This window comes from Grampus griseus, assembly GCF_964374135.1.
Source record: "Grampus griseus genome assembly, chromosome: 1".
Taxonomy (NCBI): domain Eukaryota; kingdom Metazoa; phylum Chordata; class Mammalia; order Artiodactyla; family Delphinidae; genus Grampus; species Grampus griseus.
Window position 1 is genome coordinate 145,243,364 of NC_139017.1, and position 26,451 is coordinate 145,269,814.

At 46.9% G+C, this 26,451-nt stretch overlaps 1 protein-coding gene across 1 annotated transcript; it reads right to left on the reverse strand.

The window, feature by feature from the left end:
- Nucleotides 1-208: 208 nt before the first annotated feature.
- Nucleotides 209-25,769, reverse strand: RAD54L (RAD54 like; the record flags this gene model as incomplete). The annotated part of the gene is made up of 18 exons (XM_082653931.1): nucleotides 209-465; nucleotides 561-724; nucleotides 4,444-4,623; nucleotides 4,938-5,016; nucleotides 5,370-5,493; nucleotides 5,654-5,764; nucleotides 6,284-6,414; nucleotides 6,560-6,634; nucleotides 7,668-7,794; nucleotides 11,032-11,182; nucleotides 16,473-16,597; nucleotides 16,826-17,114; nucleotides 17,234-17,303; nucleotides 17,748-17,883; nucleotides 18,617-18,677; nucleotides 23,407-23,526; nucleotides 24,917-25,003; nucleotides 25,740-25,769. 18 exons carry the CDS (start codon nucleotides 25,767-25,769, stop codon nucleotides 255-257), a joined length of 2,271 nt encoding a protein of 756 aa, XP_082510057.1. The 3' UTR covers nucleotides 209-254.
- Nucleotides 25,770-26,451: the final 682 nt, after the last annotated feature.

A 26,451-nucleotide genomic window follows, 5' to 3' on the forward strand; every position in this document is an offset into this window, starting at 1 on the left:
TGCCCACTACCAGGCCTCTCCTCTACTGGGCTCACCATGCTGCTCCCAGGCCTCAGTCCCTTTCATACCTTTATTCCTTTCTTTTTTTTAACCAAAAAAGTTTTTCTTATAAAATAAATTTTGGGCAAACATCATGCAGCCCTTCTTGATGATTTTTCTCTCAGAGAACAAAATTCAACAGTGCCCTATGGGGCAGGGAGCCCCCTTTCCCCAACTTCTTCCTCTTAACAGCTACACACCAGACCAGCTGGTTATCAGTGGAGGCCCTGCTGCTCCTCATGGGAATGCTGGTGGAAGACGAAGGTGATGGCAGTGGAAGCAGCATCCCAGGCAGCCTGGAGTACCTCATCCTTGAGCCCCCGCTTATCAGTGCTATGGTTCCACTGAGCCAGGTCTGAGGTGCAGTCAGAACCATCAGGGGGTGGCCAGACCTGGTGGTTGTTGACACAGCGGTGGCAGCGCAACCTGCGGGCAGAGGACAGAGCTGTGGTTACTGTAGATCCCATCTCCATGCTGTGTAGGGTGTTCAGAGGTAATGGCCAGCAGGGCACTTCACCCACCTGTCATGTGTGTCACTGGGGCTAGCCTCATCCAGGGTAAACAGCTCCTTCAACTCGCCTAGAGAGAAGTGCCGCTCCACATCCTGCTCCTCGTCCACCACACAGCTGCTCAGTGCCTTCTTGTGGCTCTGACGCTGAAAGATCTTCTCCTCAATGGTTCCTGCCTGGGGGTGGGGGGTAGGGGTGGAAGCCAGGGCTAAGTCACCTCCAAACATAGGGGGCAGGAAAACCCAGGGGTTGAAACTATAGCCACCCAAGAGAAGGGGAGATGAATGAGAAGAGTCTTGCAGCAATAACTCTGTTCATCTAAGCCAGCGGTCCGCAACCTTTTTGGCACTAGGGACTGGTGGTTTCATGGAAGACAATTTTCATACAGACTGGTGACGGGTGGATGGGGGGGTGGGGAATGGCTCAGGTGGTTAACACGAGCAATGGGGAGCTCCACATGAAGCTTTGCTCACTTGCTGCTCACCTCCTGCTGTGCGGCCCAGTTCCTAACAGGCCGTGGACCAGTTCTAGTCCCCAGCCCAAGGGTTGGGGACCCCTGATCTAAGCCCATTTTCCCAGTCTATCTTTTGGGAATATGACTTGTGCATGTCTGCCCACCCAGGATATTTTCTGTGCCAATGGAGGATTCCAGGGCCTCGCTAAATTTCTTCAGGGTGGGCTGAGGTTTGTCTGCAGCAGCAGATCTCCACACCAAGTCCAAATCTCACTCACTCAAGTAAATGTCCTTTGAGTATCCTATGCCAGGCCCTGTGCTAATGCCAGGATACAAAGAAGAATCCAATATGATCCTTATTCTTAAACTCATAGACTACTGCGGGAGAGAGAGACATATAATTGGTACAATGATAGAAATCTGTATAGGATACCCAGGGACCCACAAGAGGGATGGTGGAATGGAATAATGTTGAAAATCTTGAAAGTAAGGATTATCCTTGAGCTGAATCTTGAAAAATGAATAGATGGTTTACAAGGAAAGAGAGAAGGCATTCCACGTGTAAGAACAAAACCCATAAGCCTGGCCTATTAGAGGACTGTGAGGAGTCTGGCCTGTCTAGAGGATGGTAGGAGTACAGTATGTAAGAGCTGGGACTAAGAAAGCCCCATACTGGAGAAACTTGGATGCCAGGCTAAAGAGCTTGGCCTTGTCTTGGAAGTGAAAAGCAAAGTTAGAATTTTTGGAAAGCTCATTCCAGAAGTAGTTGTGAAGAATGCGTTATGATAAGACCAAAGGTAAAGAATTAGGGAGTCAGATGACTATGATTTTAGTATGGAATGGAGAGGAAGGTTAGATTAAGGAAATTTTGAGAAGGTAAAATCAATGGTATAATTAGAATCTGGTTAGGAAACAGAATGGTCCAGTAGGATGATATCCAGATTTGGGTTGGGTGGATAACAGAGCCATTAAATGACAAAATTCAGAAGGGGATACTCGTAAGACATTTAAGTAGAAATATACAGTAGGTGATGGAAATATGGGTCTAGAACTCAGGTAAGAGATCTGGGCTAAAAAGTTAATTAGAGACTTGTCAATATAATGAGTGCATATAATCACAGCGGTAGGAAAACCAGAGTGGAGTTTCCAAAGAGAAAAGAATTTTAAGATTTGTAGCCAACAGTGTCAGATATACAAAGAAGAAAAATCAAGAGTCTCTTGTTTTAGCAATTAGGAAGCCAATACATCGAAAGCAGGTTCAGTGGCATAACTGGTGAGATAAGTGAATAGGAGATGAGATGAAGTAAATCTGTAGGCTCTGGAAAAATCTGACAGTGAATGAAAAGTAACCCAAGGTAGTCACTGCAATAGGACAGAGGGTTGAGAAACTTGTTTTTAAGGTGAGAGCTACTTGACAATGTTTACAGACTTCAGGGAAATAAAGGATAAACTGATCAACTAAGAAAGGAAAGGATAGGAAAAGGGTCTAGAGCAGAGCTGGAATGATAAGCCTCGAACAGAGAGGAAGGAAATGATTTTCCTTTGAGAATGGAAGGGAAGAGCAGGTGTAAAGACTGACAGAGAGAGGAAGTTAGGCAAGAGAATTTAAGCTTGGTAGCCTACATTTTCTCTGTGAAGTAGAAGACAAAGTCTCTCCAGAAAGAAGGAAAGACAGGGCCAGGTAGGAAGCTTGAGGAAAATGGTGAAGGCTTGAAGTAGCTGGTGAAGGAAATGAGATATGGCCCCGCTCAAAATGGACAATTAATCTGTGGTAGCGCCAATCTGTAAACGCAAGCTGTATCTGGCGCAGAAGCTGAAGCTGAGAACAGCTATAAGGATCCACATGGAGTAGGTATTAGGAGAAGAGTGGCTGAAAGGATGCACGGTGAGGATCAGGCTGAATAGAAAGGGAAGCCAGACTGGGAGGAGCTGGGGTGGGGGTAACTAGGGACATGAGGTTGAAACAGATATAGGAGGTATGAGAAAGCTGGAAGGACAGGAAATGAGAGTAGAATGATAGGTATTAATTAAAGTTCTGGGTACTGTGTAGTTTGGGTACTGTTACAAGTTCCATACTGTGGCCTTTGGAATAATGAGAGTAAAAAAATGAGGGGGAGGACTTCCCTGGTGGCACAGTGGTTAAGAATCCGCCTGCCAATGCAGGGGACATGGGTTTGAGCCCTGGTCCGGGAAGATCCCACATGCCACGAACCAACTAAGCCCGTGCTCCACAGCTACTGAGCCTGCGCTCTAGAGCTCACGAGCCACAACTACTGAGTCCGCATGCCTAGAGCTAAGCTCTGAAACAAGAGAAGCCACCGCAATAAGCCTGTGCACCACAACAAAGAGCAGGCCCCACTCACAGCAACTACAGAAAGCCCGCAAGCAGCAATGAAGACCCAACAACGAAGACCCAATGCAGCCAAAAATAAATTATTTTATTTTTTATTTTTTTAAAAGGGACTTCCCTGGTGGTGCAGTGGTTGGGAATCTGCCTGCCAATGCAGGGGACACAGGTTCGAGCCTTGGTCCGGGAAGATCCCACATGCTGCAGAGCAACTAAGCCCGTGCGCCACAATTACTGAGCCTGCGCTCTAGAGCCCGGGAGCCACTACTGAGCCCGCGTGCCACAACTACTGAAGCCCACGCGCCTAGAGCTTGTGCTCCGCAACAAGAGAAGCCACTGCAATAAGCCCGCTCAACACAATGAAGAGTAGGCCCCGCTCACCACAACTAGAGAAAGCCCGCACGCAGCAACAAAGACCCAAGGCAGCCAAAAATAAATAAATAAAAAATAAAGTTAAAAAAAAAAATGAGGGGGAGTTAAAGAGGTCATTAGAGATGAAGTCAAGGAAACGTGAAGGCCAGAGTGCTGGAAAATTGCATGGTCCTTGAAGTCAGCCAGGATGATAGCTGGATTTGGGGAAGAAATGAAGACTGAACTGGTATCCAAAGTTATTGATGAATTAGGTGAACAGCAGAAGGTAGATGACTGTAGCAAGGAAAAGAGGGTAGTCAAGACAACATGAGCTTCAGAAGAGGTACTATAGGATGGATGGTCTGACTGATCACTGAGAACTTGGAGAATGCCAATACCACTTCTTAGCCCCGTGGGACACTGGGTGTGAAAAGACTACAAGGCAAGCGGCACGGACGAAATCAGGTGTAAGAGAAATCAAGTGTCCTGTGAAAAGGATGAGGCCACAGGGGAGTTTGTTAACTACTGCACAGGCATCCAGAGGGCATAGTAAGAAGGATCTGAGGAACAGGGTGGTGAGAGAGGGAGAGAAAAGAAGAATAAAGAGCTCCAGGCTAAGCCCATAGCCTGGCCACTGTTACGGGCAGAGGGGCCAAAGAGAGGCAATAAGAAACAACCCAAGGTGGTCCTGAAAGTCTTATTCCACGACCCACACCTACGCTGACCATTATCACCATCCTTACAGAGAGCAGGCGATAGATATAGCAGGTCTTCTTTTGACCATCACGCCAGACCCGGGCCATGGCTTGTTCATCATTGGCTGGGTTCCAGTCAGGGTCAAACATGACCAGTCGGTTAGCCCCAATGAGATTGAGGCCACAGCCCCCAGCTTTGCTGCTCAGCATGAAGACAAAGTCAGGACTCTGGAAAGAGAAGAAGGAGAAAAAGAACCACTTACAGCCCAAACTAAGAATCTTGCTCAGCCCAGCCAACTGTTCTCTCATGTGCAGACCAATTGTGAGGACCACCAGTTTGCCTACCTACCAGCCAGTTTACCAGCCCACAAGGTCAGTTCCCAGTACAGTCATCACCAACCAATCAGCCTAACCCTGCCACACCCACCAGAAAAAAAAAAGTCAAGAGAGACCTAAAGCCGAGCCCCTTTGTAGATTCTCTGTCAACCCTTAGTTCTGATGTTATTGCATTAGTGGTGTGGGGACAGGAGCTGTGCACTTACGGACGGATTGTTGAAGCGCTCCACAACCTTGGCTCGCTTCTTAATGGACATTGTGCCATCCAGGCGAACATATAAGTACCTGAAGGGGAATCCAAAGATCAAATCATGAAGGAAGCAGAGCCCCCTTGGAGCCAGAGCTACTGAGGAGACTGAACTAACCATGCTTGAAGGCTGTTCATATACAGCCTGAAACCCTAAACTCCCAAAGGGAGTAGCAGGGAGCTAAGGGCTAGGACTGTCCTGTGGAGTATGTGAAGGACAAAGGACTATTCTGCTTGGAGATGGAGTTATGGCCATTGCAGCAATAAGGGAACAGACATCTTCTGGAAAGTCCCTCCTGCATCCACATCTTGGTCCATATCCACCAATCAGAACACCTACTTTTCCTAGGGGTACAGTAGGAGAGGTACCCCTTTGACAGCTCTTCCCTACCTTCGGGCCCGGCAGAGTTTCTCAAAGAGGTCCAATGTCTGAGTGTAATTGGACACCAGCACTACTTTGTCACTGCTGCGACTTCTGGTCACCGCCAGAATGTAATCAAGGACCAGCATCTTACCTGGGGAGATCAACAACCATCAGCACCCAATGGGCCATCCCAATGGCCCAGGATTCTTACTCTTGATATCCTGCCGTGAGACAGAATAGATCTAGCACAAAGAGACAACCTCCCACCCCTCTTCCCAGAGGAGCCCAAAGACTGGTAGGAAAGGACTCACCTGACAGCTGAGGCTCTAGAGCCTTGGAGCTATACCCAGGGGGAAATATGTCCAAGGTACCTTCAAAGCCATCCTCTTCCTCCACACACTTGTCATAGATTAGAGCTGGATCTGAAAAAAACTCCAAAATGCCAGCTACATTGCTTTCAGAAGTTTCCACTTCAATGCTCATTAGAACGCCCTCTAGAAGCCTACCCAGACCTTCCTCAGCACCAGATTTGCTTGTTTCCAAATCCCAGTGTGCAGTCAGTGCCACCTGGGATCATGAGTGGACAATTTTGCTCACTAGTGTGTTCTGTGTTCTCCCAACAAGAGGCGAGCTATACCAGACAGGGAAAAGTTTGTTATTTTTCCCCCTGTCCAATATTTTATATGCATGTGTGTGTGTGCACACACTCACGCACAGTCCTATATATTCCAAGCATCAAGCATGGGTCAGGCAAAGGATAAGCTAAATTTTCCAAAGCAAAAGGTCTGGTTTAGAGTACACAATACATGAGCTCATGCCTTGTGGAGGCACAGAATTACATGTGGCCTCTATGAGGACTATGGACAAGTTTTAGTGAAGGTGGTTCAACTACCTTCCTTGCTCACTCTCACAGAGGACCCCGGCGCACGGATCCAACTCACGATTACATAGTTTCTTTAGTGAAGTGATGGAAGAAAGGGAAGACACACTCATCTTGCCCTCACACAACTCTTCTGCTGGCTTGGCCTGTCTCAAAAACCTCTTGTATAATTCAGTCTGAAGGGGTGTCAGCCTGAAAAAGAAAAAAAAAAGGAGCTGGGTCAGCAGGAAATGCTGGACCACACTTCTGCCCTCTAAGGACACACTGAGAGCCCAGCCATACCTCAGGGACTGAGCTTTTACCCACTCACTCCACACCCCTCAGTTGAGTTTAGTACCTACAACAAACCACCTGCTCGATCTTCACAGGCAGATATTTAGAAAGGATATCAGATGTCCTCCGTATCAGGCACCTGGGAGAACAAGATAAAAAGACAAGGGGCTGATAAAACTGCCACGCTAATACCGGAATAAAAGCTACCACCCAAAGGACCAAGACTGATTTTCTTTTGTAGTATCAAATGTCAGAAACCCATCAGCCCTATGGCTAAGATATCTATACCAGGGTCTCAGTCACGGGAACAGAGACCCTTTCAAACAGTCTAGCTCAGACGGACAACTCTCTCTTTGCCTTCAAAAGGTCAGCTGCCTTTCAAGAGAAGGCAGAGGTCTACTAAGCCTGGTCCTCTGACAGGGGAACTAAGCTGTAAACCACTGAGCCCTAATGGGAGTTTCTGCTTGCATTTGCTCAAATGCCTGCTGCCACACGGCCCAAGGTTCAATGAAAGTATGCCCATACTACCTGGCAGACCAGGAAGGACAGGATCAAGCACCTAAGCAGCAGCTCCTAAGAGCACACTGACTCTCCTTCCTGCCATCTTAACCTGAGAGGGAGGTGCCTGTTGGCAAAAGCAAGACTCTTCAGGAAGCAAATCATCAAGTACACATAACTACAACAGAGGACTCCAGAATGTACCTGCCCCTTGAGCTATGTGGCCCCCCTGGAGAGAGCCTTGTCAGCCTGGGAGCCATACCCATCCTTCAGATCTACTACGTGTCACAGAAAGCTATGGGACGTGGGAAGGGACGCCTGGTGCTTTAGGGGTGAGACTGAGAGGAAACTTCTGAAGTAATAACAATGCTCCAAGGGGTATTTTGCTCAGGAGGTCTAGCAACAGAAAAAAGCTTCCTCAGCAGGACGCTAAGCGGCACCAAACCAGACCACAGGGCCCAAGGTCAGGGAGAAAGCAGGGAATCAGCCTGCAAGACCCCTTCATTTATTCAGTGACTACTGTCAGGGCACAATCCCACTCTCTCAGGAGAATCCCAGACCTCAAGGCCAAGGCCACAAAGGATTGGCTTTGGATGGCTAAGGAGGCAATTCTGATGACCTAATGTGGGGGGGACCCAAAGGGAGGTACTACTGTCTAGCCCACACCCCATTACCTATTCACAATGCTGATGAGCTCCCGCAGTCGCTCCTCTCCTAGATGCCTATCTTCCTCACTGGCAGCTGCATCTCGACCCTTCAAAATTGGCAATTCAAAATGCTTCTTGAACTCCTGGGCAGTTCCTAAGCACAGGAGAAAAGGCATTAAGGAATATAGAAAAGTAATGACTTTCCCACTGCTAGTAACAGCAGACTACTTTGTCACAGACCAACCTTTTACTGAGAACAACAAAGCTGAACAAATTATAGGCAATTTCTGTTTGAATGGATCAGAGAGCTACCAAAGCAGCAAGGACTTGAAAGGCCAAATAATAAGATAGCAAGTAGATCAAAACCCAAATATATAACTAATTACATTAAATGTAAATGGACCAAATAATCCAATTGTCAAACTGGACATTTTTTTTTTAATAGCCCACCTATATACTGCTTATAAGAGATGAAGTAGCATGTACAATGAAGTACAAGACAGTCCTCAACTGGGACTTCCCTGGTGGTCCAGTGGTTAAGACTCCACGCTTCCACTGCAGAGGGCACAGGTTGGGGAACTAAAATCCCGCATGCCATGCAGCGTGGCCAAAACAACAACAAAAAAAACAAACAAAAAACAGTCCTCAACTTATTATGATGGTTTGACTTATGAATTTTCGACTTTATGATTGTGTGGAAGCAATATGCATTCAGTAGAAACTATACTTCAAATTTTTAATTTTCATCTTTTCCCAGGCTAGCAATATGAAATACCATACTCTCTCTTGATATTGGGCAGCAACAGTGAGCCACAGCTCCCAGTCAGCCACGTGATCATGAGGGTTAACAACCGATATACTTATAACCATTCTATGCCCATAAAATTATTCTGTTTTTCACTTACAGTACAGTATTCAATAAATTACATGAGATATTCAGCACTTTATTATAAAATAGGATTTGTGTGAAATGCTTTTACCCACTGTAGGCTAATTTAAGTGTTCTGAGCACATTTCAGTTAGGCTAGGCTAAGTTATGATGTTTGACATTAAATGCTTTTTTTCCTTCAAGGTGTACAATTATTTTATATGCCGCATACCACTTTATATTTTATGATTTTTTTTTTTTGGTTGGGATGCCCTGCCACATGGCATGCAGGATCTTAGTTCCCCGACAAAGGATCAAACCTGCACCCCTGCAGTAGAAGCACGGAGTCTTAACCACTGGAACACCAGGGAAGTCCCTTAAATGCATTTTTGACTTAAAATATTTTCAACTTACAATGGGTTTAGTGGCATAGAACCCCATCATAAGTTGAGGAAGATCTGTACTGATACTTGCTACAATATGGATGAACCTTCAAAGCATTATGCTAAGTATAAGAAGCCAAACACAAAAGGTCCCATATTATATGATTCCATTTATAGAAAATATTCACAATAGGCAAGTCCACAGAGACAGAAAGCAGACTGGTAGTTGATAGGGGTTGGTGGTAAGTGAGGATAGGGAGCAACTGTTTAATGAGTATAGGGTTTTGTTTTGGCCAGGAATTTAAAAGGTCAGGTACCTCACAAAAGAGGATCTCCAAATGGCCAATGAACATATTAAAAGGTGTTCAACTTTTTTTTTAAACAATCTTTTTTTTTTTTAAATATTATTTATTTATTTGGCTGCGCCGGATCTTAGCTGTGGCATGCAGGATCTTCGTTGCCACGTGTAGGATCTTTAGTTGCGGCACGTGGACTCTTTGCTGCTGCACACGTGTGGGATCTAGTTCCCTGACCAGGGATCGAACCCAGGTCCCCTGCACTCACTGGGAGCGCAGAGTCTTAAACACTGGACCACCAGGGAAGGCCCAAAGGTGTTTGAGTTTTATTCAACATTAAATAAATGCAATGAAATATCACTAAACACCCACCCAGAATGACTAAATTTTTTTTAAAATGTGTTCTAAAGATAAATATTGGTGATGCTATAAAACAGAGGCCAGCATACTATAGCCATGGGCCAGCCACCTGTTTCTATAAATAGTTTTATTAGAACACATCCATGCTCATTCATTTACATTTTATGGCTGCTTTCCTACTGCAATAGCAGAGCTGAGTAGCTGTGACAGAGACAGTATGGCCTACGAGCCTAAAATAACTATCTAGCCTTTTTTTTTTTGGCTATCTACCCTTTTAAGAAAAAATTTGCTGGCCCCTGATGTAGAGATACTGGAATTTTCATATACTGCCAGTACAATCACTCTGGAAAACTGGAGTATCTACTAGGGTTAAACACACGCATAACATATGACCCAGCAATTCCACTCTTACGACAGAGGAACGCATACTATGCTCAGGTAAAAAAAAACGTACAAGGGCTTCCCTGGTGGCACAGTGGTTGAGAGTCTGCCTGCCGATGCAGGGGACGCGGGTTCATGCCCCAGTCTGGGAAGATCCCACATGCCGCGGAGCGGCTGGGCCCGTGAGCCATGGCCGCTGAGCCTGCGCGTCCGGAGCCTGTGCTCCGCAACGGGAGAGGCCACAACAGTGAGAGGCCCGCGTACCGCAAAAAAAAAAAAAAAATGTAGAAGAATGTTCACAGGATCATTATTCAAAATAATAAAAAACTGGAAACAATTCAATTGTCTATCAACAGTAGAACTAATAAATTCTGGTATATTCATGAAATGGAATAGTATACTAAAGTGAAAAACTACTGCTATAGGCAACAACATGGGTGAATCTCATACACATAATATCGAACAAAAGAATCCAGATGCAAAGGAAAATATGCTATATGATTCTTTAAAGTTCAAAACTGGGCACTAATAAACCCTTCCACAGATATCTATGTGCAAGAACTGCCCAAGCTATGGTTGCCAGGGGCTGGGGGGAGTGGGAAATGGGGAGCTGCTGCTTAATGGGTAGAGTTTCACTTCTGCAAGATGAAAAAAGTTCTGGAGATGGTTGGTGGTGATGGTTGCACAACAGTGTGAACGTACTTAATGACACTAAGTTGCACACTAAAAAATGGTTAAAAACAAAACTGCCCAATACAGAGTCTGCTCTGAGGCGAAAGCTCTTGTGAGGCAGCTAGGATGTGATGAGCAAAAATGCCTGGGGATAGTAGTTCCATCCCCAGCTCATAGAGGCAATGCCCTGCGTAGCCCCTGCGACCTCTGCAGTGAAAAAAAAGACCAGAGTGGGCCTTGATGAGTAGCTCAGCAGAGCCAAGGTCTCCCAATGGCTTTGCTACTCCTTGACATGAGAAGTCTTCCTAGAAGAGTGCCTAGTGACCCACATATAACTAGTGGTCTCTCCTCTCTCTCCTCAGCTAGCGTTACAATCCCAAGGCTAAGGCAAGGCTCCTCTCCAGTATAGCAGACAAGGCCAAGATACTTACCCAGGATTCCCGAATTAACAAAATGTACCAAGCTGAAATACTCAAGGAGATCATTCTGGATGGGAGTCCCGGAGATGAGGACCCGTCGGCTGGTGTTCAAGCTGTCCAGGGCCTGGTAAGTCTGATTCTCAGAGTTCTTGAGCCTGTGTCCCTGAAAGGAAATTAATTCTCACTTAGGCATGGGCACAATGTGGCCTCCCTAATAGTAACAAAATCTTGTATAGACAAGCAAAGAGGAATCATGAGCATTACAGGTCCTGAGGCCTTGGGAACTGGGCAGCGGGCAGCAAAAGCGAGAGTTTACCCACTCTCTTGGGGAGAAATGCCAGGCTCAAGAGACAGACCTTCAGCTTCTAGACCAATGCTATATCCATAAAGCATGGATTCTCTATTTCTTCCCCTCCTCTTCCCTGCCTCAACCTCCAGAGCCATAGCAGCCTGCCTATCCTCTTCAGAGATCATTCAGACATGTTAGAGACCCGTGCTTTCAGGGAATCCTCCCCCTGCACTAGCCCAACCATCCTATAACCTCCTGAGCCAGATGCCTTCTGTATTAGTCTCCAAGCTATCAGTGCTAAGGGGACTTGGTCCAGGCTCCTCCTCTCCTCTTTCCACAGAATCCAGCCAGCTCAGATATCTAAAGAAAGAGCCTCTCTCTGCCTCTCTTTGCATCTCTTCCCCTATCCCTATATCACCCACCCCAATACACACCTGTTACTTCTCTTTTAAGCCTTTTTCAACAAAATGGTAAAGGACCCTATCAACTTTCCTCTCTCCCAAAGAATCACACGGGCAAGGCCTGTGCCTTTTCTACCCCCAGTCCCTTTCAGCCCCACACTGGGCAGGGCACGCAAAACACAACCACCAGTGAAAGAATGAATAAATAAGCCAGCCTTTCACAGTGCAATGAAACACAGACCCTCCACTGACTCTCCCATCTGTGGGATCAAGCCCAAGCTCGTTAGCTTAGTACTTCTCAAAAAGGACCCAGCTGACTTCTGTGACACTCTCCACAGCTTGTCACAGTCCAGGAAACTATAACTCACCACTCCTAATGCTGGATTTCCTTAGGTCTCTTTGCCCATGCCATTCCTCTGCCCACAATTCTCTTCCACAGGCAAATTCCTCAAATGTCACCTCCTATGCAAAGCCTTCCTCAATGACCCCAGGCTGTTGGGGTCTCTCACCTCTGGCTCTTATGGCAGTCTGTACATAACAGCTGTGCACTGAATCCTTTTAATGTGCCAGGCACTATACTAAGCACTTTACCTATATTCTCTTCTATAATCCAGATAACAATCAGATGAGAGGAAATTACAATACCCTTTTAGAGAAAATGAGGTTCAGAGAGGTGCACAGTTATTCAAAATCATGATGGTATCAAGTAGCAGAACTGAGATTTGAACTCAGGTGTGTGAGATTCTGAAGTCCGGGCACTATACTACTCTGCCTCTCATCTACTGCTATATACACTAATCACATTCGATTATACTTTACCTCCTCACCAAGGCAGGAACTTTTAAAGGCAGAGACCATGTCAGATTTGCCTTTGTAACAGTGCACGGGACAGAGCCCCACACAGAACACTGCTCAGTGAATGCTTGCTGAAGAATGAATGAATAAGCAACATTGCTATTGAAGAATTAGACAGACACCCATAGAATTTTAATTAAAAAAAAAAATGACTGGATGTTGTATACCTAAAATGAAAACATTGTATGTCAATTATATCTGTTTTAAAAAAAAATTTTAAAGGCATCCTAAACAAAGAAACTTAAAAGTGACTGGAGGATCCAAGCAATAGCCCTGAAACAAGAGGCTGATACTTCTGAGCTGAAGAGGGAAATAAGACCTGAAACTTGTGAAGAAATTACCCAAAAGGCCCTGGGGAAATGGGCATGCATTGGATCCCTCTAAACAATTGGATCCCTCTAAACTGAAGCTCCCTGATGGCTGGCAATCATGAGATCCCCAGGGCCTGACACAAAACAGGTACTTAATAACTCAGTTAATGAACTGAACTGATGCACTACCCCTGTGGGTCTCTGTGAAAGGGAAAGCCAACCCCAGCTCCCATGGGACCTTCCTGGCTCCAGACCCGGCTCCTGCCACCATCGGCCACAGATTTAAAACCCAAATGCTGGCATCTCAGCAAATCAAATGTTTGGCCAGATGAAAAGTTGTCAGAGTTCTTATTTATAAGCTGCTGCTAAACTTCTGTTCTGGCAGAATTCTCAGCTTATCCTTTTAAAAGCAAAAAATGACACCAAGATTAAATACCACCACTTGTCTCTCTGAAACATGAGCCCCATGAGTAGATTCTTGTTTTTACTGCATTTCCCAGCATCTGACTTGCTTTGTGTTCTAGCACTTGTAAAGGAACATACATGGGTCCAGATAAGGCATACAGGGACGAGTCCTTCCATAACCAAGCCAAGCTTCTCCCTACACCAAGCTTTGGTTACAACCAAGGCATTAAGAGAGAAGAAAGAGCCAGGACTTAAAATCTCAGACCTGGATTCAAGTCCCAGCACTTCTCTGAGCTTCAGTCTCCTCATCTCCAAAACTGAGATGATGACGATGATGATGACGTCAATCCCTCCCCTGTTCATACACCTTACAAAATGCTTCCCTATATCCTCTTTCTTGATCTGTATCATGTCCCTTTCAGGTAGACCATGTGCTATCTACTCTATAGTCTCAGAGCAGTCTCATCTGCTGTCATGCTTACAAGTGGCAAAGCCAACGCTGATCCCAAGTGTTCTGACTTGCCCTGTCTAACTCAGATTACAATGTGGATCAAGATTCTGTACAGTTATTATGCTATTATTATGTTATTATTTCTGTGTTCCAGAGAAAAGCATCAGCTGGGAGGAAGCTGGGAACATGAAAGCTGGGGCAGAACCTTCTCTTTCCCAGATCCAAACAGGACAAACTTCTAGAGTAGGCTGACTATCTTTCAGGACTTTGGCTTCCTCGGGTCTCTGACAATTAACACACTGCTGACAAATAAAAGGTAGAAAAAAAAGAAAAAAAACATAAATAAATAAAAGGTAGAAGAGCAGAAGGGAGGGCCAGGACCCTGCAGTGTGGCAAGAGGCAGCCTGGTCCCTCATGCCAGTCAGCTCAGAAAACCGGAGAGAATGAGGAAGAAACGAAACACTATAGAGCAGAAGAAAATCTAGATGCCGCCCAGTCCTCAAGGGCTCAACAGCCTGCCTTCCCTTCCCTTCCCCAATGCCCTGGTCTCTAGACCAGGCTCCTGGCACCGTCCCCCTCCATGGTGATGAAGCAAATGCCAGGGTCCTGGACAGTGGCCACGTGCATACCCCATCTCAATCTGCTAAATCTCTTACTCCTACCAAGGAATGGCCCATCAGGGTACTGGAAGTTGGAAGACATGCCAGACTCTTCATAAGGACAAAAGCTCAACTGGGAAACAGCTCACTACTAGCAAGCATGGTACCCCAAAGTAAGTTTTTCTTCTCTGTCCTCTCCCCAAACCCTCAGATACAGGGTAATCTATATAGTCCCCAGAGCACAGTCAAGCCTGCCAATCAGTTGACAGATGGGGCCAAGTCTTTCAGCCACCTCTCCACTAAAGCCCCAGGGGTGTGCAAAGTGACCTTACTTTCCCCAAGATGTAAACAATGGCAGCAGGCTCAGGGTAGCCAAGTCCCCTAAAGACGTGGGAAATTCTTTATACTGGGAAGCTCCCAGCCACCCTCACTCCTTTCCAAGTAGTTGCATCCCTACCACCCTTCATGTACAGTGCTGGAAAAGGCCAGAGAGTAACAACTGACGTATTTTCCTTAGTCCCAGAGAGTCAACACAGACTCACAAGGTGTATGGACTATCCACACTGGACTTTCCTATCTCCGTGCTTCTGTTCATGAGTCCTCTCAGCCTAGAATAAAAACCAAAGCTGAGGGGACTGCCTTGGTGGTCCAGTGGTAAAGAATTCGCCTTCCAATGCAGGGGACGCGCGTTGGATTCTTGGTCGGGCAACTAGGTTCCCAAAAGCCGCAGGGCAGATAGGCCCGCACACCACTACTACTGAGCTCACGCACCTCAACTAGAGAGCCTGCGTGCCGCAAACTACATAGCCCACGCACTCTGGAACCTTCATGCCACAACTAGAGGAGAGAAAACCTGCAGGCCACAATTAGAGAGAAGCCCACACGCCACAACGAAAGATCCCACATGCCTCAATGAAGATTCTGCGTGCTGCAACCAAGACCCGACACAGCCAAAAAGAATAAATAAATTAAATAAATAAGTACATACGTACATAAAAAAAAAAATTAAGGGACTTCCCTGGTGGCACAGTGGTTAAGAATCTGCCTGCCGATGCAGGGGACACAGGTTCGAGCCCTGATCCGGGAAGATCCCACGTGCCACGGAGCAACTAAGCCCATGAGCCACAACTACTGAGCCTGTGCTCTAGAGCCCGCGAGCCACAACTACTGAGCCCATGTGCTGCAACTACTGAAGCCCGCACGCCTAGAGCCTGTGCTCAACAAGAGAAGCCACCGCAAGTAGAAGCCTGCACACAGCAACAAAGAGTAGCCCCCACTCACCACACCTAGAGAAAGCCCACGCACAGCAACGAAGATCCTACGCAGCCAATAAATGAATGAATGAATGAATGACATAAATAAATAAATAAAAGGCCCTGCATGAGATAGATAGATAGACAGACAGATAAGAGACTTCCCTGGCGGTCCAGTGGTTAAGACTCTGCGCTTCCACTACAGTGGGCATGGGTTCGATCCCTGGTCAGGGAACTAGATCCCATGTGCCATGTGGCACACCCAAAAAATAAAACAGAATTTAAAATAATTATTTTTAAAGGTGAATTATTAAAAAAACAAACAAACAGCAACAACAAAAAACAAAAAAACACCCAGAGCTGACATGTACCAAGGTCTTATGACATACCAGGCACTGTGATAAAAGCTTTCCTTCATTTAATGCTCACAATAATCCCATAAGGCAGATATTATCACCCATTTTATTGACACAGAAAAAGAGGCTTGGGTGGTTAAGTAACTTACCACTTACTCTGATAAGTGGCAGAGCCAGGATTTGAACAAAGATCTCTCTGACCCTAGAACCTATTCCCCTAAACACTGTACCATGTCTCTCCACCCATCCAAATCCCTCCCACCCTTCAAAGTCCTTTGGTCTAGGAAAACTGTCTAGAGGCAACAAAACCAATCAGCCCACAGCACCTCACTCTCCTTGGCATTCCAAGCTCTGCTTAACCCCTCTTTCGGCAAATTGGTACCATGGGCTCTCCCTCCCATTTGCCTCCTCCAAGGCAGTATGTTCTGTCCTCTGCATCCCCCAGTAACTGGCACAGTCCTTGGATGGCAGTTCTCAGTGAGAAGACATTGACAGACTTTCTCCTACCACCCAGACAGCTGAGCGTCAAGTACCTCATCACATATGACCAGTCCAACACTCCCTCTCCGGAGGACTCCGACATGAAGGCGGAAAGTCTCATAGGAAATGATGAGGATGGGAGAAGGCACTCTGGCTCCACGCTGGTTCATAAATCCTTCTACAACAAAAAAGGTGTAAGGGAACAAATCTGAGAATATCATAAAGAAAAAGCCAGTCTGATGATTCTTTAATTTAGCCTGGAAATAACTATTTCAACTCTTTCCACAGGAATTCTACTTTCTGTCACCCCTCCTCCCTGCCCTCAACCCTGGCCATCAGTGAGGATACACTTAAGACAGGAGCAGGTTGTATGGAGGAGTGCGGCCATGTTTGTTAAGGCTCCTACCCAGCTTTTGGTCTATCTCGTCCTTAGAGCCTCCGTCGATGGCTAGAGGTTGGATCCTCCCTCCAAGCCATTTCCCAACTTCATTGTACCAGTTCTTCACTAGGCTGGAGGGCGACACCACCACTGCCTTGTCAATTTCTGGCTTGCACTCTGGACTCTGGCGCAAAAGCGTCCACATCAATGTGATGCATTGCAGCGTCTTGCCCAGGCCCATCTCATCAGCCATGATGCAGCCATGGCTACCAGGGATGCGCCGACTGGTGACACACTCCCACAGGAACTTCACTCCCTGGGGAATAACAGCACTCAGCCCACTTTGGCATCCACACTGCAGCTGCCCCAGGGATGACAGCCCCTCAGGTGCAGCCCCTACCCTAGCCCAAACTCACCCCCCCACCCCCCATTTACCTCTCTCTGATGAGGCCTCAAGACCTTACTGAGAATAGGATCAACGACCACATGGACAGGGAGTTTTTCCCTGAGAAAACACAACAAAGAAAACACGGAGCTCAGCCACGGGCAAGGCCACACCCTCAGAAAGTTGTGTCCTGTTGATTCAGAGGCAGCTGCCTAACAGAGGACCTCCTTGGCCTGGTGCAACCAAACCATAGCAAATTCCTCTCCAGGGTGAGAAAGTTAGGAGATGGAGATGGGTTCCCTATGTCATCACCTTAACCTTCCCTGTGCCCCTGAGTGAGCCCAGTAGGAATGGATGAGGAAACCCCACCAAATGGACATGTCCACGTGTTCTTCCCCAGGCACTCTCCTTCCCCACCTACTCACTCTGGATGGTACAGTAGTCATGACAGCACTCTGAAAACATATGCAGGTCCCAAGGTGAAATCACACCAAAATGCTCTCTGCCCTCCAGGTTTGTGCACTTATAGGACCAGAACTGCTCAAGAAATACCAGTGCACATACTTGTCAAGCTTCAGCTGGTCGTGGGCGCTCAGCAAGGGAGGCTCGTACAGAACCAAGGCACCTTCTTCCAGAGGGTCATGGAGGGCCCGGCGGACCCCAGCTCTTTTGAGGCCCAATGCTCGAAAGCCCAGAGGACCTAGAAACCAACAATTTGTCACCTAAGCCTCTAAGTTGAGGAGCTCCAGCAGGCCCAGCTCAAATGCCTATCCTTCACATAAACTTTCCTAAGCTTCCATATGACCCCCTCTCCCAAAAACCTCTCCAAAAGCAGTTTGGGCACCTATGCCTGACCAATACCCCAGTCTGCCTCAGATCAGAGTTTTCTCCATATGACTTCTCCCATTCAACTACAAACTTCTGGGGGGCCAGGTCTCGTTCATCTTAGATCAAATCAATTCTGGAAAGGTCTGAAACCCTAAAGGGGCCTTTCAAGACTGAGAGGTCTTGAGAGTTCGCCTCCTCCCTCTCAGTCCCCAGTTTTAGCACACTTCTATGCCCTACATAAGGCAGGGGGGAACCCTATAGAACCTAGGCCTCTGACAGAGTCAGCCTCATAAAGGAAATGCTACTGAACTCACTTGGACTGAATATAGCCTGGGTCCATCAGCCACCCTGGCCCACCAGGAGCTTCCTGAACACTGACATATCCCCACCAAGAAGATGAGGGGCAGTTAGTCTTGGTAGCCTTTGCCGAAGCTGTCAAACACAGACTTTACGCAGGCCCTGGGAAGGTCACCCCATACATAGTCACCACTGGACTGGCATCTTTAATTCCAAGGTAAGCTGTACTTACAAAAGCAGAGGTTTTAATCTATTCAGGCATATTCACACGTGACTAATTTAAGAAATAGAAAAGTCTTCATTTTTACCTTGATAATTTGGAATGGGGATTTTGAAAGGCTTTGACAAAATGCTTCGAATAAATGTTTCCTAAAAAAGAGAAGAAACAGGGATTCAGGACTGATTGGAGATGTTATGGGATAATATTTTTACAAATGCAGTCTAAAATGCCTGTTTAAGCATCGTAATACATTCAGAGCATTGTATTTTGATTATGTTTCATTCAGATGCATCTAGAACAGAAGGAGATGTGCTCCATATTAGATTAGGTTTTGTACAATGGCTTTTACCTTTGAGGCTTTGCATAAGGTTCCACAAATCCCCAGGGACAAGAGAGTGCCAAAGCAAATACCTAGCCTTGGTCAACCACAAGGCTCAGAGCCTTTAGCTCATGAAAGACCATGCCAAGTAAGGACACCTAACTATTCCCTAGGCTGCAGCGCCTTAAGAAGAAAGCACCACAAACTCACCCGATCCCAGTACTAACAGAACTCCAATGTCTGGATTCAACCACTGTCCTTCAGGGTTACATCTTTCCAAGCATAGCGCACATTTCCTTTTTTGTCATATTAGTTCTGCCTACTGCATCCAATTCCCATATCAACTCTCACATCAGCCTCCTTGGGAACTAAACAGCCCTTCAAAGAGTAGTGGTAGCAGGAGTAAAAGGAGCAGTAGTACTAGTAAAATAATGTTGACAACAACAGCAAAAGTGACAACAATAATGATGATTAACAATGTATGCCAGATGCGGTGCTAAGCCCTCGCATTCATGTTACCATTTAATCCTCATTAACAGTCCTATGAGGTCCATATATTACTGGCATCCCCATTTTACAGATGAGCAAATTGAGGCTGAGTGGTTTCCCAAGTCACACAGCCATGACATTTGCAGGACTTTCCTGATTCCAGGCCCTTACTTGTAACTACTGGGCAATATGGCTTCCTAATCCAACCTGTTTGAGTATAGCCATGTGGATCAGCCCAGAGTCAGCAGCTTCCTGCCATGGGAAGGCACAAGAGAGGGAAAAACATGAGAAAGAGGACATGAGAGAGAGGGGAAGCCAATCACCAAGAAAAAGCAAGGGACAAGGGTGACAGGAAGTCTCTGTGCCATCACTTCGGCCTGGAATCAGCACTGGGTTACGGGGCTGGGGCAGGAGGAGGCAGGGGAGTCCACAGTGCCAGCTCCTGAGCTAACTGAAAACTCCCATCAAAGTTCTGATCTATATGCACCTGAGCCCTCGGGGAATTACGATAGACTGTAAACCTCAACAAAATAAGAGCTAGAACCCAAGAGAGCAAGGTGAGAACAAGAGCAGAAACCCTAAAGGTAGTCTTCGTGGAATACATTAGTGCAAAAAGAAGTAATGAAAAATACTCCCTTTTAGCAATAAGGTATTTTAATAGGGAAAAAAGCAAGCCTGTCTTGCCCTGAAATTCTTACCTTTTTAATTCTGACTCACTTCTATACAGATTATTTAAATTCTAGAAACTCAATGTAGTTTAAATAGGAAAAATGTAATGAATATATTTGGCAACCTACTGGAAGATAGAAAAGGAACATGGAGAACTGAACTTCATCACCACACTAAATAACACGACAAGCCCAGGGTTGGAGAAAGGCCCAAATTCTTTATTTGCGTATTTCTTTGCAGCTGAATAAAATCTTTTGACTATGTTTAATTACCATAGCAATGATGAGAAACTCATATATAGAACATGCTAACAAAAAGCTACCTTTAAGTCAAAGGAGAGGAAAAGGAAGGAAATGGACTCTAATTTCTTTCCTAACTTGGCGTCAATTCTGCTTTTAATTCTGAAACTATTATTTTCAAGACTGTCAATATAAGAGGCTAGTATTGAAGCTCTAAGTAGCCAAGAATTTATGCTCCAAATTTAAAAAGACTTTCAGTAAAACCCAGGAGCCACAAGTTCTGCAGGTAGAAGTGCAGGCTTGTGCAACTACTGTGGAAGAAGGTGAGGACCCATGGCCAAAAACATCTGAGGGCAGAGCCTGCAAGACTTGCAATGGCCAGCCTCCAAGAATCTGGTCTGGTAGTACTCACTAGACTCTGACAGAGGCAGAGGAGAAAGCATGCTCTCACTTTATTTAGTTACTGAAAACCCATACCACCCTTTCCTTCTGATGATAGAAGAGGGAGAAGAACATCCCTCCTCCCCGCCAAGGTCAAAGCTTCCCTCTTCCACAGAGAGTCACTCTATCAGGTCTGCCTGATCTCTCCTGTTGTCTCAACTTCTCCCTCTCTACTAGCTCTTTCTCACCAGCATTTAAAACATGCTTAACCCCAATAAAGTTGTTAAAAAAAAAAAAAAAACATGCTTAACTCTCTCCTATCTCAAAAACAAAATGTCCTTTGACTTCTTATCTCCTCCCCTTCAAACTTCTAGAAAGAGTAGTCTGTCTCCCCTTCCTTATCTCTCACTCCTCCTATCTTCTGCCCCTTCCACTCTTCTGAAGTGATTCTGGCCAAGGTCACCAATGGCCTACAAGACCTTAACTCCAAGGGATATGTTTCTACCCTATCTTACCAGACAAAGCTGGCCACTCCTTCCTCTCAAAGATTCTCTGCTTTTGACTTCCATGACACCACTCTCCCAGTATTTTGCCTTTCTGGGACCTCATGCTCAGTGCCCTAGTGCACTCTTCTTCCTCTGCCCAATCCCTTTAAAAGTCAGTGTTCCTCAGGGCTCAGCCCTAAGCTCTTCTAACTGTACATTCACATGGACACTCCAATACACTTTGTAGGTGTCAAACAAACTCTATGCCAATCACCCCAAATCTATTTCCAGTCCATAACTCCCTCCTAGGTACCACACCCACATCTGCAAACCCAGACATCCTACAGGACTTAAAATTGATTGTGTCTAAGGCTAAAGTCTTCATCTCCAGAGCTGCACTGACTTTTGTGGTCCTGAAGCATTTTTGCCTTTGGGGACCCTTCCTCCACAGCTTTCAAACAGGCTGTTCCCTCTAGCTAGAAAACTTCCTGTTCTCTTCACCTGGCAAACTCCTCGCATCCTTCAGAACTCAACCTAATCAGCATGTCCCTCAGATTCGGGTCTCCACCAGCCTCCAGACTGTTAGGCCCCCTGTTTGCATACACCCACTACATCCGCACTTATGTCATATAGTTCTATAGGACAACAAAATGAATCCGGAATGAAAACAGTCCCGGAGGACTACACACCACTTTTTAAAGCTCAAGAAAACGATTAAACAATGTATTACTTAGTGAATTATATATATATGGTAAAACTATCACAAAAAGCAAGGTATGATGAATATAATTCAGGATAGTGGCTACCTCTGGGAATGAGAAAAGGGATTATGAATTTGATGATGTTCTAGTCCCGGATGGTGGGTTCACAGGTGTTTGTTTTATATTTTATATACATTATACATATATGTTTTTGTATTCATCAAATACTATGTAAAAATGTTTTTAAGTGTTTGCTGAATGCACAAATAACTAACCTCCACTACACATTCCCATCAACATACTCCCATTTTTCCTTCAAAATGTCCCTGTAAAGGAAAAACACGATCCTGTGTCTCCTCTACTCTCAATACTACACTTCTTCTGACACCAGATGTGTCGGTTTTCCATACATGAAGCAAATCTTCGCCTCCGTGTAGGTGCCCTACAACTTAATTCCAACACTATCTTCCAGGAGAAAGCATCAGATCCTAAAAGGGTTCAGTCCCACGTGACTGCCTTCCCCACTGCTTCAGATGCAAATCTCAAGTCCAGGTGGTTACCTGTGCTTCTGACCACAAGCTATAAATCAAATGTTCCCACAACCAGCTCCTTGGGTTCGATTAATTCGCTAGGTGGCTCACAGAACTCAGATAGTTTACTTACTAGATTACTGATTTATCACAAAGGATATTAAAAGATATGAATGAATAGCCAGATGAAGAGACACAGAGGGAGGTCTGGAAGGGTGGTGAGCACAGAAACTTCTGTCCCAGGGGAGTTTCGGGTGTGCCCCTTCCCAACTTCCAGCTCACCAAGTCAACAAGCAGGGAGTTCTCCAAACCCTCCCATACCTTTTGGGTTTGTAAAGAGTAGGACGGATTAAACATTGGCCATTGGTGGTTTGGTTCCCCTGGCAACCAGCCCCAAAGTTAAGTGCTTTACAAAGTCATCTCATTAGCAAATTCAGGTGTGGCTGAAAGGGGTTTGTTAGGAATAACAGAAGACACTTTTATCACTCTTATCACAATCCAAGGGTTTTTGGAGATCAGTGTCACTCTGTCCCTCAGAAAGTTTGGAGGAAAAAGCTTTGGATGGAGCTAGGCAGATCTGACAACTCTGTAACTTTGAGCAAATTACTTAACTTCTCTGAGACTCAGCTTCCTCATCTTAAAAAATGAGAGTTACATGAAATAATGCACAGAACCTGCCACTTGATGATTACCTTTGATTTTACTAGAGGATACACGTGAAAGCTGTAGGACTCTGGTACTTCTTAGAAGCCATAAGCAGAGTCAGAGACAGTTCTCTGACAGGTTCCAACACCCTGCCATAGCCTTCACTCTCCTGCACCCTCTTGTCCTCAGCAATCTGAGCCACCTGAGATCTGGTGCCCAAGTAAATACAAACAAGGGGAATTCCAAGTCAGGCACACAATCTCTAAGGAAAGAGGTCAGGCCTTTTCCAGGCCCCAGAAGCTGTGGGCAGGCCCAAAGCCCCCACTAAAGCATCTGCTGGCTACTGTGTGAGGACCGAGGGAGCCTCCCTAGACAAAACAGGGTACACACAGACGTTGGCAGGTTGCAGTTAGGGCTTACATGTTGACTGCTGTCCAGACACGGTGGTCGATTCGTTAGGTGAGTCAAAGGTTTCCGAAAAGGAGACAGAAGACACTCCTGGCTCTGGGTCTCACTGTTGGATTTCCGTTTCTTAGGAGTCTAGGAGAGAGAATTGGGGAAGGTGAAGTCTGGAAGATATAGAGTTCACCACAATGGCAACTAACATTTAAAATGCTTAAGTGCCAGGCACTGTGCTAAACTCTTCACATGTACAATATTATCGTGTATCATCTTCACAGTAATCCTAAAATACACGTTTATATCCTGATTTAACAAGTGAGAAAACTGGAGCTTAATGAGGTTAAAGAACTTGCCTAATCTGAAGGGCACTAGAAGAGGTAAATGAAGTGGGCCTGTGAAGGGCAAGTCCATCAGTAGCACAGAGTCATGCTGCCCGCAAATCTTCACTCTAAAAGCCCTAAGGAATACTGAGTGACCCTTTGCTTCCCTCCCTGAGTTTACCAATGGAGGGCAAGAGTTCAGCTGCTCCCAACTCCCAGGCCTCTGAGACCACTCTCAACCAGCCACACCACAGCAGTGAGAACACCAGCACTGAAAGCATTTTCTGAAGCAACCAGTAGCAGACAGCACCAAGTACTGCCCCAAGTTCAAGTCTGAGACCCAGGTAAGTGGCAAGGGGCAGCCAATGTGTCTCCCTCACAGGTAGAGGAGCCGCCTGCACACCAGCAGTACAACTAGAGTAAGCCCCACTGAGCCATCAGGCAAGAACCTACTTGCACCAGGTTGCCAAGGTATTTGAAGCTAAGGCATACCTGAAACAGAAACACCAGGCCACTTCCGCTCTCTCTACAGGCTTTTACTCACTCACTAACCCCGCCCAAAAATGCCTTTGAGAAGTTCCTTAGCTAATCTCTTCCTCCAAAGTTCCTGTGGCCAAACACTGCTTCTTGGATTGCTCTCTGAAGTACAAACTACATCTTCCTACTGATTTTGGTTACACAGGTCCTGCCCACAGCCAGCCCCAGAAAGCCTCCAAGGCAGAGCCCAGTCCAAAGTCGAACATAGTGCCCTTGAGTATTTGCAGGGACTGGAGGGGCATTACCCCTCCAATCTAGGCCCAAGGGAGCTCAGACTCTAAGGTAGGCCCAGTACACTCTACTGTTCTGTGACATTGGGCAGGTGACAATGAGCAAAAGAGCGGGCTGCTAGTTGCTGTTGGGGAACCCCCCTTTTTTTTCCCCAAGGGAGCCAAAAGCCCAACCCAATCAGCTCTTTGCTTTGGAATGCCCCTTCCTAACCAGGAAGATTGAGGCATATTAGCTTCTAATGAGCACCTTGAGAACAAAGATTTTATTTATGTGGTTCAATGCCTGACACATAGCAAGCACTCACTGAAGTTTACTGAAAGAGGCTTCTGGAGGTGACGGGGTTCACTCCATGTAACCCCAGAAACCAGGTCTAGGGTTCCTTTCTGCCTCAACAGCCTGCACCCCCACCTTCCCTATCCCCTTGAGGGCAGAGGACTCACCACTGCTTCAGGCCGCCAGTCTTTCTCATCACAGGGTCCGCCTTCCGGTTTTCTCTTGGCCAGCTGACTGGGAGCTAAGCTCCTCCTCTGTAAGGAGAGGACGTTAAGTGAGCCCATTAGACACCGCCATAGGGCTAGCCACAGCCTCCCCTAGGCCCATATTTACCATTCTGGGCCCAGGAACATAAAATGTCAAGTACCCATCAGCCAAAGGTCAAAGGCACCCAACAGCTGAGAACGCGGAACCAGCCTGGTAAAGAGCGGGCTGCTACATTACTGAGAGCATGGGCTAATTAAAGAGGGAGCATGGATGGAGGGATTACAGCCAGGGGCTGAGGTTTGGGCCCAATCTGTGAAAGTGTCGGTCTCCAGTTAGCCGAGGCAGCCGAGGCGGAAGAGAAGGCCAAAAAGGAAATACCCAAGCAGAAATGAGTAGAGGTCTGGGATGGGGCAAAGAGGCAAGGTAGACTGCCAGACTGAGCAGAGTGGAGTCGAGATAATGTTCCCAGGTGGACGTGAAGGCAGAGGGTAGCTGCGGGGTGGAAAGGGGAATCACAGGCCAGGAGAGTGGCTACAGCGGTGAAAATTCGAGGCCTGGGGAGGGCGAGTCCGGAGGAGTGCGGATGCCGGACTGAGGGAGGCCGAGCAGGGGTCCAGGCAGGACAAGTAGAAGACCCGGCCTTGGGAGGGTAATCCCAGGCGAGGCTGGAAAGAGCGGCAAGGCTGCTCAATCCCAAGCACTCCCCCTCAATCTTCCTCTTCCCAAAGCGCGCGTTAACAGCCGCCAGGACTCCCGGGACCCGCCAGGCCCGGTCAATCGAACCTCCCGCGGTGCCGCCACCGCACCATCCATTGGCTGCGTTCGATGACTTCGGCGCTCGCGACCCAAGGACGGGGGCAGGCCTAGCGCTGTGGTCGCTGAGAGGCCTGGACTCTGGAGCTGGGTAGGCTAAACGGACGAGCGAGGAGGAGGGACTTAAGAGGTAGGGCGGGGCCTGCAGTGGCGGGAGCCGTTGGGCGAAGTGGGAGGGGCGAGCGCGCCCGCCGGGTTTTTGCACCCGCGGGCTGGACTCCGGCTCCGGTCCACTGCCGTTTGCGGGAGGCCGGTGAGCTGCCCGGACGGCAGCTGAAGTGACAGTTTACCTCCGACGGGACCGCGGAGGACCTGACCCCGTGTGCGGAAGGCTGAGAAAGGCGGCACGTGTGTGTGTGTGTGCGCGTGTGCGTGCCGAACCTGGAGAGGAGGTCGAGGTTGGAGTCAGATGTCGCTTAGCCCGGCCCTCTCCTTCCCACCTCCACCGCCGGGGGTGGAGGGAGTTTTTCCTCCTGGACTCCCTACTACGTGGTCGGCTAAGGCAGTGAAAGCCCCCAGGGGACGTGAACTTAAGGTCTGGGGTGTCTTGGAGGAAGCTACCTTCCCTTCCTAGGGAAAACCGTGTTGGTGGTAGTGCGGTTTCGGAGTCAGTCCGAATCCTATACACTCAGTCTACCTGTAGACTCAGTCTCTCAAAACGTCAATTACTTCATACCGAAAA